The sequence below is a fragment of the Chinchilla lanigera genome, unplaced genomic scaffold, assembly GCF_000276665.1.
Source record: "Chinchilla lanigera isolate Chin_1 unplaced genomic scaffold, ChiLan1.0 scaffold00112, whole genome shotgun sequence".
NCBI lineage: Eukaryota > Metazoa > Chordata > Mammalia > Rodentia > Chinchillidae > Chinchilla > Chinchilla lanigera.
This window is the reverse complement of record NW_004955513.1, coordinates 307,339-324,836: the sequence shown is the minus strand read 5'-3', so window position 1 is coordinate 324,836 and position 17,498 is coordinate 307,339. Positions and strand designations below refer to the sequence as shown.

The 17,498-nt window shown below is 56.4% G+C and overlaps 1 protein-coding gene across 1 annotated transcript in view; it reads right to left on the bottom strand.

Moving 5' to 3' along the window:
• The window catches only part of Hmcn2 (hemicentin 2), a gene marked incomplete in the record, with an annotated part of 130,718 nt that overhangs the window by 109,371 nt on the left and 3,849 nt on the right, over nucleotides 1-17,498 (bottom strand). Inside the window, 3 exon segments of the mRNA XM_013506721.1 lie at nucleotides 4,051-4,173; nucleotides 4,618-4,776; nucleotides 5,688-5,758. Coding sequence (XP_013362175.1) covers nucleotides 4,051-4,173; nucleotides 4,618-4,776; nucleotides 5,688-5,758 — 353 coding nt within the window.

Below are 17,498 nucleotides of genomic sequence, written 5' to 3'. Positions count from 1 at the left end.
GATTTCAATTATCACAAGATAAGAATTCAGTATCCTGAAAATTCAAGTGTTTTTAAACCTGGAACTACTCCAGTCTTGCTTTTGCCTAGATTTCTAAATGATGTGTTTCTCGTAAAGGTCCCACCTGTCTTGGCCAAGGAATGGGGACAAGGTTCTTGGTCCATGTGGAGATGGGCTGGAAGGGAGCCGGGCTAAGGGACCCCAGCTGGAGAGGCCAACAGAGGCTGGCAAGGTGGGCAGTGCCCCTTGACAGCCGAGAAGCAGCTCTGTGACCGCTGTCCCTTGCTGAGGCCAGGCCTTGTCAGAGCCCAGGAGGGAGCTGCAACTGAGCAAAGCAGCCGGGCGGTGAAGCCAGCCACAGGCGACAAGCACCCGTCAAGTCACACCCGCTACTGTGTCGCAACTGCCGTGACGAGCTTGTTCGAGATGTTCCGGTGGAGAAAGATGCCTGGGAGCTCCAGCTACTGAACCATGGAGAGCACCGGGACCTGGGCTAGCAACTGCCGACCCTGCCACGAAGGGGCCTGCCCCGTGAGCACGCGGCCACCCAGGTGCTGGCCTGCGGAGCTAGCCCTCTTGTCCCCAGCAAGGCCAGACGCCCTGTAGGGCCAGGCCTGGGAGGCAAGGCCTCTGGACCCTGTGCTGCCCCCGGGGCTCCGAGGTGGGATGTGGGAGGCTCCCCGGCACCAGGCCTCCATTAAGCAAGCACAGTGTTTATTTGGCGAAGGCAATGGCTTCCAGATGTTAACGAGCCGCGGAGCCTGGGAGCTGGCGCTGGGCTCCTCTCCTGGTGCTAATGGGGAAGGAACGAAAGAATCTGGCGCTGATACCTCGGCCAGATGGCTGCCGCTGGGCCCTTCATGGCAGATAAATCATCCCCAGAGGCCGCTTCCAGGACCCTTGACAGCCAGGGCGGCTGAGGAAATGCGAAGGGGACCAGGAAGCCAAACGGGCCTCAGAGCGCAGATCGGAAAACTGACAGCCAGGGCGGTTTGCAGGAGCCCGCGCCAGGAGGCTGGCAAGGATGGGCAGGGAGACCCTAGTCCTGGGGCTTTGGCGCTGGCTGGGAGGGCACCCCAGGCAGGGCTCCAGTCTTTTCTAGAGAAATCTCCTCCTCGGGGGGGCTTGCATGGACCCTTCTGGCTCCCCGGAAGCTTGGCCTTTGCTAATTCTTACCCAGCCTGTCTCCTTCCATCCTGGACACCCCTCCGCAGAGAAACTGAGCCCCGCAAAGCTCGGCACTGTGCTCTAGGGCCCCCAGCAGGTAGCGGGCACAGCTGCATGCAGAAGCCAGGCAGGTCTTGTCCCCAACCCAGGCTTCGAGCACTCCACCGCTGCTTGTCCCTGGGAGGGCCAGGATGAGGTCACCTCCAGGCCCCTCCTGGTCCCCTAACCAGAACCACCTGGTGGGAACCTCCCCGCCCCCTCCCTGGCCCGTCCATCCTGGAAAGCAGTCGCCTCTCCCTCGTCTAACACGCAGACTGGGGCAGCTTGTCCCCTGCACCCGCTGCGCTGGGTCCTAAGGGGCCCCAGTCCCCAGAACTGGCCACGCTGAGCTGGGAAGTGGGGGACGCGGGGGACACAGAGGAGAGGGAGAGGCCCCGTGCTCTCCTGGAAGAGACTTCCCTGGCCGAGGAGGGGGGCTGCCAGGACGATGGGTGTGCCGCCTCTCCTGCCCCGCCCGCCCCCCACCCCCTCGACGTCCAGGCCGAGCGACGGCCCACTGAGGCAGGTGTGCTGGGCAGGGCCGTGGGCTACCTCTGGGTCCTCCCCGAATCCCCACCCCAAATGCACACCTTTGGGACGGGACTAGAGGCCACATGGCCTGCCTCCAACAAGGTCCCGTCCATGTGAGGTGCCACCCTGGCCTCCACCTCCCCAAGCGGGGCTCCTGGGGCTAAGGGGCTACCGCCACTGCCGGGAAGAGCTCGGTGCACAGGAGCAGGCGGCCCATCCTGGACCAGGGGTCTGCTCCACCCCATCACCTAAGGCCGCGCTGCAGGCCGCAGGTGCCCAGTGAGGGAGAGAGCGGTGTGCGGAACAAGTCGCTCCCGCTGCTCTGGACACGCCCTGCAAGGGTCACAGCTAACCGCACGGCATGGCTTGGGGACCTCTCTCTGTGCTTCTGGGGAGGCCGCTCCCAGCTGGAGCCCCTGGGAAGACACAGCTCTCCCGCCGGTGGGGGGGCACCAGCCCTGGCTGCTCCACCGCGTTCCCGAGCTGGCCACAGGTCTGGGAACGTCTGGAAGGAGCCGGGCCAAGGCATTAAACTAAGGAACTGCAGGGCTCCGTGTCCGGGAAGGAGTGGATCCAGCCCCTCCCGGAGGCAGCCAGTCCGGTCATCAGGGTCCCTGCAAGACAGACACCTGCCCACCGGGCTCCCATGGCAGGAAGCGGGCCATCACGCCGAGCTGTGTGCTCCCCACCGCCCCGCCACCCTCCAGCGGCCTGCGGCCACCTGTGTCCGACCTGCTCCGGGCAGGAAACCTGTTCCCAGGCAGTTGCTTGGCGAGGTCTCCCTAAAAGCGAGCCCTGAGCCATCCGTCCACTCTGTGACGCCTCCCGTCCTCGCTTGGGGCTCAGCGCCAGGGGAGACTGACACGCCAAAACCCGAAGCCGAACGTGTCGCGAGGAACTGTAAACGCCATCTGTCATCAGGGAGTAAAGGCACGCTAATCTAAACACAGCCCTGGAAAGCCTTCCCTGCAGCTCAGAAATATGCAGCACACGAAACCTTGCCCGGAGGCGACAGCAGCCCGGCCCCACCGCCAGCCGGCCTCAGCGCTTCCCCTTCCTCCCAGGGCCCCCGGTGGCAGGGACATGGCATCCACCCCCGGCTGTCTCTCCAGCACCTGCTACTTTGGTGGCAAATGGGCCGCGGAGACTGGGACCCACATGGCCCAGCCCTCAGGGAGCTCCGAGCTCAGGAACATAAAATAATCACACAAGCACAAAACGACAATTATGCGAAGCAGCGTGGGGAGTGGGAGAGGGTGTGAGAGGGGGCTTGATGTCCACAGGAAATCAGGATGGCTTCTGTGAGAAGGCGGGAGGGGAGAGGAGCTGGGCAGGCAGGCTGGAAGAACAGCAGCATGTGCCAAGGCCCTGGGGTAGGAGGAGCAGGGGGCTGAACAGCCAGCAGAGGCCGCAGGCCGTAAGCAGCTGGCCAGGGAAGAATACAGACTGTGGTGAGAAGGGCAGAGGGCCTGATGAGGTCTGCGCACACTACGGGAGACAGCAGACAGTGGCCTGGACGTCAGGTCTGCTGAGCAGGCTCTGGGGCATCCTGATGGCGGTGTGAAGTGACAAGGCTGAGTGACACCAGGGGGCCAGGCACCGGAGAGCTGGCTGCTGATCGTGCCATTACCCTGGCCCGAAAGGACAGGGCTGCTGGGAAGCGGGGACAGCAGACCCAGAACCCTGAAGAGGGCCGGGTGTGGGCCCGGGACTAGACGGCAGGGATTTCCGGTGAACCTGGATGGTGGCCATCAGGCCAAGGGGCCAGGTTCCCAACAACACAGCCTGAGGCTGGTGGCCCCCGCTCTCTTCTACCCACCTCGGGTCCCCAGGCTCTGGGGAGAAGCTTGGAAGAAGCCCCATACCCGCACTTCTGCCAAATGTCATTCGGATTGAACCCAAGGTTTTTACACTGACCCAAACCTTCAGCCCCCACCCTCTCCCCCATACACATCCTTTCTTTTTTTTTTTTTTTGAGACAAGGTCTTCCTGAGTTTGCTATGTTGGGTTTGAACTTGAGATCCTCCTGCCTCAGCTTCCCAGAGTATTCTGATTACAGGCTGAGCCACCACGCCCAACATGGTGGGCAGAACCTCAGCCTCTGTACCGGTAAATTGTTTTGCCCAGAAAACCCAAAGCACCCGCCTTTGGGCTGGGTGGGAGGTGTGGCGAGGTAACATCGCCACGCTCCCGCTGAGAGCCTCCTGCACCCACCACGGATGTGAGGGGCGCTCAGCACTGCACAGCCCTGACCGCTGCTCAGCTACCAGGCGCAGACCCCTCGGGGTGCGGGACGGCAGCGTCCTCACTCACCTCCGCCACTTGCTGCTTGTCCAGGTGGAACACCTGCCCGGAGCTGGTGGAGGCGATCTCCTCGTAGGCCAGGTAGCCAGGGTGGGTACGGTCACCACAGTCCCCCGTCAGCACAAAGACCACCTGGAAGATGGACGTGCGGCCCGTCTCAGGTCTGCCCCGGCCACCTCCCGCAGGACGGAGCGGCTAGGGGCGAGCCTGACCCTCTCTCGGGCTTCCTGAGTGCGAGCGCGCCCATTGCGTGGGGATCCTGAGCCGAGGCAGGACAAGGGCTCCCACGGGCCAGGAAAACAGCAGGTGCTCAATAAGTGAGAGAATCTACAGCACAGAGGGTGTGGAGGTCGCCTCATCTCAGAGCGGCCCGAAGGCCGCGGGAAGTAAAAGCCCAACCTCTCTTCCCAGCCCTGGGACAGCGGCAGCAGAGAGGGGCTGAGTGAGGCAGACAGAAGGCACAGACTCGGACAGGTGCACGGGAGGGGCCTGGCCCGGGCTTCGCCAGGAGCAAGGCTGGCAGGGGGGTGGGAGCCCCACTTGTCTCCCTGGGCTGGAGGCCCGGCCTCCACTCACCTGCGACTGCTTCAGCTGCAGGAGCCGCAGCAGCTCGTCCTTCTTGTGATAGTCCTTGGCGCGGGCATCCGAGAAGACATAGATGAAGGAGCCGGGGTTGGCGACCTCCACGGCAGCCTTGACGGCCCCCACGCTCATCTCGGGGCAGTCGCCACCTCCCTGGAGAGAGGCAGCGTGTCAGCAGCTGCCGCCCGCCTCCTCAGACAGGACGCCCGGAGACACCTCTGGAACCAAGGGGAGCTGGGGTCCCCGCCCGGGCTCGCTGTGCCACCTGTCTCTCCCTCCCAGAGGAACAATGTAGCGTCGGACCTGCTTGAGCTTTAGACAAGCCTCATCTGACGCATTCGCCGTGGGGAGTGACACGGTCCCGTCCCATGGGCTCTGGCACGGGAGGCCGGTGACTCAAGGAAGCCTCGCCAGAGTGTTCAATCACCAGTGTTGCAAGTGCTTGTGGAGGACGTGGGAACAGCCAGCAGACAGCCCCAGGAAGCCACCCGCTACCCACAGCTTAACGGATAAAGGCGCAGACAGGAGAGGGCGAGAGAAAGCGTCCAAAGCCCCTCTGCAACCTGCCCTGGCATCGACCCCAGGTACACCTGCACCCCTGCCCGCCTGCTCGGCAGACAGACCTCCCTGTGGGACGGGGCCACGTGTCCCTGTTCCCGTGTTTGCACTCACAGCCGTCAGGCGCAGGATTTGCACACAGGGTTTTCAGTAAACGCTTCCTCCTGTTCTGCTTGTCGGCCACTCGAGGACCGACTGGGCCCTGTGAGAGCTGGACCCTGCTTCCCCGTGTCCTCACTGGGTACAGATGCTCCTCCCTCTCCCCTTTCGTTTATTCATCAAGTAATAAGCTGTAGGTGCCAGGAACAGGGCTCAGGAGGGAAGGAACCCCTTCAGTCCAGCTCTCCAGGGTCCCCAGGCTGGGTGCAGACTACCACAGAGCTGAGAGGAAGTCATGGGGGAGGAAGCCGCCATCTTGGTTCCCAGGTGGGGCGAAGACTTGGTTTCTGTCATAAGCCGGGAAGAACAAAAGCAAGGGCCAGCAGCCCGGGGCAAGGGCGACCCACCTGCACATAGAGTTCTCGCAGCTCCTTCTGGAACACCACTGGGTCCGCCGTGAGCGTCACTGGGCCGATATCTGTGGGAACAGAGGTCCGGATGCCCTTAGGCCCAGACCAGGTTCAAGGGCTCCAGGGAGCTCAGAGATGGAGCAAAAGGTAAGCGCTGTCCCTCCTTCCCAACTGCAGTCCTCAACGTTTTGTGACCAAGACGCCCTAAGAACACCCTCCCCTCCCTTCCCACGCATTTCCACTCTCAGTGAAAAAGAAAGACAAAGACAGGGATACAAATGAGTAATCCACTCCGGAACACACAGCTCGGATCCAACCACAGCGGGACCGGAAACCCGGTCTGGATATCAGCACGGTCAAAGGCGTGGCGGGGAAAGGTGCCCGGATCGGCCCCACCAGTATCAGCCAGGACGTGGAGCAGGAGCGTCCATCCAGCGCAGGGGAGATGCAAACGGTCCGTCCATTTTGGACAACAACGGCAGTCTCTAAAACACCCAGCGTCGGGTACCGTAGGACCCAGCTCGGCCACATTCTGGTGTTCACACAGACAGGCAAACACACATCCACACGGAGGCTTGCGCACGAATGTTCCCGGCGGTCGTATCCCAACGACCCAAAGCCAGCAGCATCCAACGCTCAGCGAGTGGGTAAGCACACTGCGGCATATCTATGTGCAGGAGTCCCCCTCGTGCATAGGGGGTACATGCCAAGATCCCCAGGGGGACCCGAAATCACAGGGTACCACCCCCTGCGTATACAACTTTCCCCCTACGTCCACACAGTACCTGTGATAAAGCTTAATTTATAAATTAGGCATAGTAGGAGACGAACGACTATAACAAATAACAAAGTAGAACAATGCTAACCATACAGTGCAGCCGGGCGCAATGGCACACACCTGTCATCCCAGCACTCAGGAGGCCGAGGCAGGAGGAGCACCGGGAATTCAAGGCCAGCCTGGGCTGCATGGGGAGACTCTTTCTCAAAAAAACCAAAACCAAACAAGCAAAATATGCCGTAATAAAATTGCCGGTATCGCTATTATCATGCTGTGGGCCATTTCTAGGTGAATAGGGATTACGTGAACACTATGGACACCAGCCAGCTGGTGTTGGTTAGTCACCAAGTCGATCCACAACCAAGACAGCTCCTAAGAGACTGGCGGGCAGGTGGCATGTACAGCATAGGTCCAGGGGCCTCAGGCACAGGCAGGACAGGGCAGGGTGCTGCGCGATTTCATCACACAATCGGGGTGGTGCGCTGTTTAAAGCTTCAGAACGATTTCTGGACGTTTCCATTTCCTGTTTTTGGCTTTTGGTCCACCATTGGTAGCTGAAAGCAGGAAAAGCTGACGAACAGAGAAGGGGCAGCCCGCAGACTGGGGGGAGAGCAGCGACTGGACTCGGGGTCTCCCCGATCCTAACAAGGGCAGAGGAAGCGGTGAGGGAGAGAGACGCTGTATGTGGCGACTGGCACGAGGGCTCCAGGGCTGGCTGTGCAGCTCAGATCCGTGCACCGGAGTCTGTAAAGTGACCTCACGAGTGACAGGATGCCAACGGCGGGGCGGCGGGGTGACTGCGCAGCCACCTGGTGATGCGGGGTGACGGGTGCGGGGAGCAGTCGCACTCTCTGCCTCCTTTGTGTATATCTGAAACGCTCCCTAGTGAAAAGAGGTTTTATTTTTAAGCAGCGGTAGCGGAGGTCACAGCCAACCAGTGAGCCGCACTGTCCATGCGGGACACAACTCCCACACTCCAGGTAGGTGCGCCCGGGGGCTCTGCGTGGACAGCTGCCCTCCTTGGCAAACATCTCAATGGCGTCTTCAGTTGAACTCTAGTAATGGGCTATTTTTGGTTCCGGAATTCCAAATTCCAGTCCCCCTGTGAAACTTCCCTGCTCAGCAGAAGTAAGTCCTTCGGCAGGGAAGTCATGGGGCTATCGGGCGCCCCTCCTGCCCCGTTACCAAGCAGGAGTGTGGACACCCCCCAACCCCGTCTATATTTCCCATCTTGTCCTCCTTTGCCCACCCTGGCCTTTACCAAGCTCTTTGCCAGCTACGGGACCAGTGAGAGCTCAGCTCACCGTTTTGAGCCTCAGTTTCCCCATCTGTAAAATGAGCCATGAAGAGCCTCACTCATTGTTTGTTTTTTTGAGACCCCACCATCCTAGTGCCTGGTCCTGCTCCATCGCCCCCTGCCCCCTACTAACCGCCCATCACTTGTGAGCTATGGGAAGCCCCGGGGCGCCCACTTCTGGCTCTGTTCTGCCCCCCACAGCACGACCTCTTGGTGATGTCCAGTGCTTCTCTGGACATCTGGTTCCCAAGCTGGGCTGGCACGCACCTGAAGGTTTTCTGTGTGCTTCCTGCGGGGCTGGGGGCCAGGGTGCTCTGTCCGTCATGGAGGGACAGGGACAGTAAAGAGGAACTGATTTGCTCTCAGTTCACCCTTGCACAACAAAATGTTGGTCGCTTGCATTTGCTCCCTCTGTTGGTTTTCATTTCTTTTTTCTTTTTCCAGTACTGGGAATGGAACCCAGGGCCTTTGTTTGCACCAAGCTACATCCCTGGCCCTTTAAGTTTTTTATTTTAAGACAGGGTCTTGCTGGGGATATAGCTCAGCGGTATAAGCACCTGCCTGGCAAGCGCAAAGTCCTGAGTTCGATTTCTGGTACCAAAAAAAAAAAAAAAAAAAAAAAGATAGGGTCTTGCTAAGTCACTAAATTGCTGAAGCTTGGTTTATTACTATTATTAGTCCTGCTTGCAGTACCTAATGACTGCATTCCCCTTACCCTACCTCCACGGGTGCTGGTGCATGCGCAGAGCACATCCTCATTCTTTTCATCCCTTTCCCCTCCTTCTCCATCTCTAGGCCCCCTCCCCTTTTGCAAAGCACCTGTCTCCCTGTTTCCTATGATCTGTCTTTCACTTTGTTCATTCTTTATGCTTTGGGTTTCTCATGTAAGAGAAACCATGCAACTTTTAAGCCTGTGTGCCCGAAGTATTTCATGTAGCATTATGGTCTCAAGGTGTGTCCATTTTCCTACCAATGACTCAAGCTTGGCCTTCTTTCCCGCAGAGTAGTACTCCACTGTGTGTAAGTACCACATTTCTTAGTCAATCCTACTGAACTGAGGAGCCCGAAAAAGCAGCCACCTCCTCATCTGACCCCGTCATGACCCAAATGAGTGTGCCTGGGTGAAGCCCACACTGACCTGCTCCTTGCTGTGACACCTGTGTCATCTTTCCACCTCCTGTGCCCAGCACCACGCCAGGCACCAGGAAGACCCCACAGCTATTTCCGGGCGCTGGGCCTGCCTGATCCCCGTTCCCCACCACCGCACGCTGCCACAGTTGCACAGAGAAACGGGTGCCGCGCGGCAGGACAGGGGAGGGGGGTGTGTGGGACGTGCAGAGCTCAGCCCCGCCCAGGGAAGATGACCAGGCGACAGAGGTGTCTGTGACTCAGCCGGAGATGGGGCTGGCAGTCCTGAGGGAAGAGCTGTCTCATGTCGGCCCGGGGCCCCCCAGAGAATGCAGTCAGGAGGTGTGGCCTCGCACGTGCGTGTGCGCGCGGGCACGCCTGTGCCTTTCCTCCCTCTCTCCAAATAGATGGTCCCCAAATGTGCCCGGGGAGCCAGCTGCTGTCGACGGAGCCATCACTCCTGGGGTGAGCTCCGCTTCCCGACGCCAGAGGGGCTGGGCGGGCAGAGGCCTCCTCGTCCCCTGCCCTGGTGTGCACCTGCCACCCGCCCCAGCAGCCCCAGGGAGAGAGATGGAGGTGGGCGACTTCCCGGCCCTCGCTGATGCTGGCCGTGGCTGCGCCTGTCTTTCCTGCAGCCTACGGCACCATCAGCTCCAGGCAGAGTGGACAAGTCTTCCAGTAGGATGGGGGCTGAGGGGCCAGGACTGCGCAGGACACTGGTTTGTCCCTGCTGGAGGGCACCTATGACCAGGGTCACCAGAGCCCCCCTCCTTCTCCCTCTTCACCCTGTCCACCCAGGGTGATGGCACATCTGGACAAAGCCCCCAACCGCCTCACATGGTAACACACTGCCATCTGGATGCTGCCGTGGACCACGCGTGGGCGGGGGAGTGGGGGAGGAGGAAGTGGGTATCAGAGCTGATGCTGATCTTGCTGAGGATTGTGTTACACATCTCTGTTGCTGTAGCAAAATACCTGACACCCGGTGGTTTATAAAGAATGGAGGTTTATGTGGCTCCAGCTCTGGAGGCTGGGGAGCCCCAGATCATGGCGGAGCAGCTGCTGGGCTCGGGCACCGCAAGGCGGAGGGTGGAAGGGGAGGCACATGCATGGAGAAACAGCTTGAGGGCCGGGCTCGCTCTCCAGCGACCTCTCCTTGTGATCATGAGCCCAACGCAGCGAGGACTAACACTGTTCCTCCCACATGGTATTCAGCCATTCGTGAGGATGGAGCCCTCAGGACCCAAACTCGTGTCCCACCCCCAACAGGAGCTCGCTGAGGAACGCAGGTTCCGGCACATTCACTATGGGAGACAAGCTCAAACCACGGCCAGGATGCCGCAGTCAGGGTGCTTTCTGGGTGCTAAGGGTCGACCCGGGGCTCAGCACAGCCCTGAGCCATACCCAGCCCTGATGTCGACGCCGAGGGTGGTGGCCGTGCCGTGAGGACGGTGGTGAGGACGGTGGTGAGGACGGTGGTGGTGGCGGCGGAGATGGTGGCAACAGCCGTCTCCGCACGGAGCACTTCCTCTTCCGCAGGCTGTAGCTGGGCGCTATGCTCCCCTCCCTCCTCCCACTAAGAACGCCTAGACTGAGGGGGCTTATGCCCTCGGGGACGGCCACACAGGTAGAAGCGGTGCTGCCGTCTTTGGCGGCTTCCTGGGCTGCTGGAGGCTTTTGCAGACGTGCATTTGCTCACAGTCTTAGAGGCCGGAAGGGCAGGGTCGGGGCACTGCCGCTCCCTCTTGCGAGGCTCCAGGGAGAGCGAGCTCCAGCCCTTTCTCTGGCTCCGGGGCCGTCAGCTGCCCCTGGTGCTCTTGTGTGCAGACCCCTCGCTGTCGTCTCCCTCCTTTCCTCTGTCCACGTCTCTTCCTACAGGGACGCCGCGGATGTCAGAGCAGAGGCTGCCCCACCTCCAGCACGGAACTCCTTCCCGCAGTCAGGCCCCTAGGCCCAAACAGGCCCCATCCTGAGGTCTCAGGAGGACGGGAATTTTGAGCGGATGCTGTTCAGCCTGTCCAACATCCCAGTTCACATGTTTGGCTCCAAGCCTGGGCCTCTCAGCACCGTCTCCACTGCCTCCACACGATGAGGACAGTGACACTGGTGAGAGGGATGACAGCCACTTCCACTGTCTGAAGAGTCTCTGAGCACCAGGGTTTCCCCCAAGCGTTTGACAAATATTCACTCATGAACGCCTAGCGGTCCTACCCCTCCTCCGCTTCACTGAGGAGAGCAACCGAGCAGCAGCTGTCCCACGGCCACCGCCACCAGAGCAGACCGTCGGCGTCCAAGCTGCCCCGCGCAGAAGGCTGCAGTCGCGGCACCCACTCCTCAGTCCCGGGTCCCTCCCCCAGACAGGAGGGAGCTGCGTGATCGTGGCGAGCCCTTGCCGAACAGCTGGGCAGATGTGGCGTGCAGCGCCCCAGAGCCGGCCGGCCGGCCGCAGGGATGAAGAAGCCCGCGCCCTTGGTGCCACTCAAGCCCTGTCTGGCAGATGAGCCCAGAAGCCCGGCCCAGATGCCCCTGTCCGTAAGGGGGGTTTTTCCACTCGGCTGAAGGAGGATGTGCAGCGACCCACGGCCCCCGGACACACGAGGAGCGCTGGAGGAGACAGCCAGCCCGCAGCCGGGCACTCGGGCCAGCCTCAGGACACCCCCGGCCAGCCGCTTCCCAGTCGTTCCCTTCTTCCTCGAAGCGGGGTGGCGTCCTGGAGCCAACTCTGGACGCTCCCCCTCCTCCAGCAGCAGTGACCCTGACAGGGTCCCGCTCTGCCCCCGCCGCCCTCTGCAAGACTCAGCTGGCCCCTTGCAAAACACCAGGGGACTCGAAGGGGGATGTCCAGCCTGCTGGAATTCGCAGTTCCTGAGCCACTGCGGCGGCTGGAACTATCAGGCAGCGCGGAGGGAGGGAGGGACGGCGGCAATGTGCAGAATTGGGCCGGCACCTCACGGGCACACAGGCCTCCCGGCCTCCAAGAGGAGAGCGGCTGGGGGCCGGCGGAGGGAGAGGCTCCTTCCTGCCGCCTGAGAATAGACCGCTACTTCACGATAAGCGGGTTAGTAGCAGCGTCACTCAGGGGTGCTGTGAAGCCCTCACACAGGCACACACACACGCACACAGCTCCAAAGCACACAGCCCGGCCTGTCCCAGCACTCAAGAGGCTGAGGCAGGAGGATCACAATATTGAGGCCAGCCCAGACTACGATGAATTAGTACATGAACTACATAGCAAGACCCTGTCTCAAAAAAAAAAAAAAAACACAAAAATAAAAACAAAAAAAGCACACAGCCCAAGCCCAAGCTGTACCAGTCCACAGGCAATTTGGTGGACCTAGTAAACACCCCACTCCACCACCCCCAGCCACCTGAAGCCAGCGCCTCCCTTAGGAAAAATGGCTGAGCACCTGGGCTCCCAGGGGCAGCCGGGGGAGAACTGGACAGCAGTCCATTATGCCAATCAAAGCAGGGCTCCAGGTCTCACCTAGCAAACAAACACAAGGCCCTTACACAAGGAGACTGATGCCCCCTGACACCACAAGGACACGGGCTAGACAAAGTCTCATACTCCATCCGCAAGAGGGCAAATTGGGACAGCGTGTTTGGAGCAGTTAGTTTGGCGGAATGGGTCAGGATTGGCCCTGCTCCCGCACTCTGACAAAACAGTTCTGTTCTGGGCTGTCACGCAGATCCATTTGCAGACGTGCGCGTGTCTACTGTAAAGGCACCAGAAGCACCTATTTTGCATATTACTGGGATGGGTGAGTACAGTAAGGTCGTTCCTACTGGGTCATCTTACACAGCCACTAAATAAATGAGAGAGCAAAATAAAAGGCAGATAACAGGAAGCAAGGAGATTGGTCTTTTGTAAAAAGGAAGGGAACCAAGAGACAGAGGGAGAGATGGGAGAGGAGGGGAGGTAGACAGAAAAAGAAGGAGGGTGTGTTCCACGTGTGCAGCACAGGCCACAGGAATGGAGTCATTATGGGCTGCACATAGGGATGAATAAAACACCCAGTGGGGCCCATGGACACGAGGAAAGGCAGCAGGATACAGTGTGTGGGGGCGGGGTTGTAAATGCTCTGTGTGCTATAATTGTTCAAATTAAGGGGGTATGATATCGCCAGGTAGAGGTATACACACCGCACACATAGGCACATACGAGGCCTGGAAGGACATCAGAATATCTTATAGGGTTGGTATCTCTTGAGAATTTTGTCATCAGAATATTTTATAAACATGCTTAATTTTGTTGTTGTTTTTAGGCCAGCCTTGAGCTCACTTATGTAGCCCAGGCTGGTCTCAAACTCACAGCGATCCTCCTGCCTCAGCTTCTGGAGTGCTGGGATTATAGGCATGCGTCACCATGCCTGGCTAAACATAACCAATTTTGCAGTATCTTTTAAAAATGTATTTATTTATTTAATTAATTAATTATTGGTGGTAAGAATCAAGCCCAGGGCCTCACTAAATAAAAACAGTTTCTCCAAAAACCAGCTAACTGTGCTCTACCACTGAACTATACCCCCAGCCCAAAGTATAGCATTTTTGAAGAAAATCAATTTTTGTGTAGGGTGTAGTGCTGCACACCTGTCATCCCAGCACTGGGAGGCAGAGGCAGGAGGATCACCGTGAGTTTGAGGCCAGCCTGCACTACATAGTGAGATTCAGTCCCTAAAACAAACAAAAAGAAAAAAAAATCATCTTCCCTTTGATAACAAAAACCTCAAACTAAGAACCAGCAGCACAGGGCTGGGGTGCAGCTCAGTGGGGGGCACTTGCTTAGCATGTGAGGGGACCCTGGTTCCAGCCCCAGCACCACAAAAACAAAATAAAAACCAGCATCATTCTGCAAATGGTGTAAAACCCTAAACAAGACGAGGAAGACCCCAGCCAGCACCAGGACTTGGCTGGGCCCTGAATGTTCAGGCTGAGAAGTGATACAGGCGTCTGAGATAAGAAACACTTGACTGGAAAAGAGGAGGCAGTGCTATAATTCAGACAAGCTGGGGCTGTCAACCAAGAAAACATCACCCAAAAAATAGTTTAAAAAAACTTCTGTAAAAATGTTGGAAAGAAGAGAAATATATGAAGTCAAATCCGTTTCCAGCGTGCTAGCAAACCTCATTTGCAAAAAGATGTGACGGAAAAAGCCTGGTCAAAACAGTAACAAAAAACAAAATATTTAGAAATAATCTTTAAGTGAAAAGGATGGAACATATAAGAATAAAATTATAGCTGGACATAGGGGTGCACGCCTGTAATCCCAGCACTTGGGAGGCTGAGGCAGGAGGATCACTGCCAATTCCAGATTAGCCTGGGCTACAAAGTGAGCTCAAGGCCAGCCTGAACTGCATAGGGAGACCCTGTCTCAAAAAGACGAAATAAAATAAAATTATAAACCTTTACTAAAGGAAATAAATCTGTGAACAGAGAAAGAAACTTGCCTTCATTTAAAAAATAATTTTTTTAAACACTAATTCTTCCCCAAAGGAAATGTTAATGAAATCCATACAAAAATACAGTAGGACTTTTTTGTGTGTTTGTTTGTTCATTTATTTTGTTGTTTATTGAAACAGGGTCTCACTAGGTAGCCCAGGCTGGCCTCAAACTCATGATGATCCTCATGCCTCAGCCTCCCAAATGCTGGGAAGACAGGCATGCACCACCACGCCCTGCTTTTACATGTTACCTGAAAATCGCTTCTCGGCCTTTTGGCTAAGATCAAGTGTGCATTTTATCTGAAAGAATAAATGCTCAAGAATATTTTGAAAATGAAGAATATGCATAAAAAGTTAGAAAACACGTTTAGCATATACAAGGCCCTGGGTTCTGTCCCCAGCACCAAAAGAAGGAGGAAATGCTGTCTAAGCAGTGTTGGAAATGAAAGAAGCCTGGAGAACCACAGGCAAAAGAACCAGACTGTGGTTAAAAAGGCCGTTTCCCACGGGGTGCGGGCTCGCCGTGCTGAACCCACAGCTAAGTCCCTGGAGCGGTGGGGTGAAGGAGAGGGACGGTGGGCGGCGCGGCCAGGTCCGTCCCGCTGCCCTGGGACGCACAGATAAGCAGCATATGTTTGGCTCCGCTTGCGGGTGGGAAAGGTTAGAAGGAGCCATGTGGTAATAATTTGGAGTTGGCGACGCCCGTAGGAACTCGCGCTGAGTCTAATATAGATGCAGACGGTCACATCTAGGAGCGCTGGTGGGCGCGGGGACACACGCAGGCTCCGCGCACAGCGCCCTCCCGCTGTGCGGCCGAGGACCCCAGGACCGGTCTGGAAGTAGGGACCCCGTCTTCGCGCGCAGAGCCCCCAGCCTGCGGCCGACTCCGAGCTCCATCCAGGAGAGGAGCCGGGGCTCTGGGAAGAGCAGCTAGTCCCAGCACCGGGCCAAGGAAGACAGAAGAGGAGCTGCCGCAGCCTGCCGTGCCAGGAAGCCAAAAACACTTAGAAATGAAGGGTAAATAAAAATAGTTTCTTCAAAACATCCTGGATCCCGAAACGGGTGTGTGTCACAGGGACGCGGGAGCCAGCTGAACGAGCTTCCAATGACCAAAGCGCAAAGAATTTGAGGCAGAACATAAACAAAGTAGCCTTGGACTCGAGCCCAAAGGATGAACTAAGTGGCCGAGGTTCCACGCCGCTACGGATAAAGCGCTAATAGAGAATAAAGAAATGGGGCGGAGGAGGCAACTCCTGCACACGGAGGAATCCGTCCCCGCCCTGGCCCGGGCCCGGGGTGGCCCTCCGCACTCTCTCTCGGCATGGGCTGCGCGCAGTCACTTCCTGTCAGGAGGGCGGCGTGGAAAGAGGGAAACGGGCGTCTTCCCCGCGGAGACTGTTACCATCACTACCCGAGGCAGGTGCCCGGATGGTAGGCAGCGTCCGTCATGCCCACCTGGGTGTGCGTTTCTATGACGATGACTGCACCGTCTCCTGGGTCTTCCTCCCAGAACATGCTGAACCTGAGAAGCACCAGCAAATCCCAGCTACGGGACCAAATGCCCACCAGTACTCCCCAAAACGAGCCAGGTCCTCAAAAAAAGCCGACCCAAAGTGCCTAAGACACATGACAACTATATGTCATACGGGGCCTGGGGTGGGAACCAAAGTTACCTCCAAAGCATTAGCCCAAAAACTAACTAAAGGCCAGGTCTGATGGCGCATGCTGGGAATCCCAGCACACAGGAGGCTGAGACAGGACGATCACTGAGAGTTCAAGGCCAGCCCGGGTGACGTAGTGAGACCCTGTCTCAAAAATAAAACAAAACAAACTACAGAGAAATTAAAGAGAGCTGAATAAAGTGTAGACTTTAGAGGATGATGAATCAGTATTGGCTCATTGGTAATTATACGTCTAAAAGGCAGTTTAGGAATGCAAGACGTAGCCGGTCGTGGTGGCGCAGGCCTGTAATCCCAGCGCTAGGGAGGCTGAGGCAGGAGGATTGTTGTGAGTTCAAGACCAGCCTGGGCTACAAAGTGAGTTCAAGGCCAGCCTGAACTGCATAGTGAGGCCCTGTCTTAAAAAGACAAAAAAAAGACTGATGATTCATATGTGTTCCTGGCATGAGAATCATCATGCAAAACAGAATGGGGCCCAGCTAAGCTCCTAATCCATACAGTAATTTGGGTTAAAAGTAGAAGCAAATATATATATTTAAATATATATATGTACATACAAAATAGTTCAGATAGTTATACTACTAATCTCTCTTAGTTCATTGAAAAGAAAGGTTTGTGCTAATATTGTCTCTCTTTTTTTTTTTCTTTTTTGGTACCGTGAATCAAACTCAGGACCTTGCGCTTGCTAGGCAGGCACTTGTGCTGCTGAGCTACATCCCCAGCCCTGTGCTAATATTGTCTGGACAATTAAGTGCTGATATCTTATAGTCTGAGTAACTAATTTAAAGGTAACTAATTTTAAGATATTGTTATATGCAATGTATTAACTTGTTACCCTCCTGTTATCTTGTTTTGAAATTTGAGCTTTTTCCTCTTTAAAATTAAAAAAAAAAAGTAAGAGCCAAGTGATGGGAAAGAGGGTTATTCAATAAAAATAAACCTGAACAATTACTTGTGCCGGTCAAGGAGAATTATGTTAGATTTTTAATACATGTTTTAAGAGTTCTATGAAAGGATTAAAAGCAAAGAGAGAAAATTTAAAAACCCAGAATGTCTGACTTTGTGACAGAAAAGTAAAACACGCTTTCTTAAGCACACAGATAAAGAAATCAGGAAAGGGAGGAAAAAATGAAGAGATTTCACCACACAAACATTTAAAACCCGGGACATCAAAAAACAGAAGCCAAGCCGGGCGTGGTGGCGCACGCCTGTAATCCCAGCACTCGGGAGGCTGAGGCAGGCGGATAGTTGTGAGTTCGAGACCAGCGTGGGCTACAAAGTAAGCTCACAGCTGGCCTGAACTGCACAGCGAGACTCTGTCTCAAAAAGACAATAAATAAATAAATAAATAAATAAATAAATAAATAAATAAACCAAAAGCCAAAAAAAAATTTAAAAAACAAAACAAAAATTTTTTTCAAAATAAAGTCTTTAAGGGGCTGGGGATTTAGCTCAGGGGCTGGGGATTTAGCTCAGCGGCAAAAG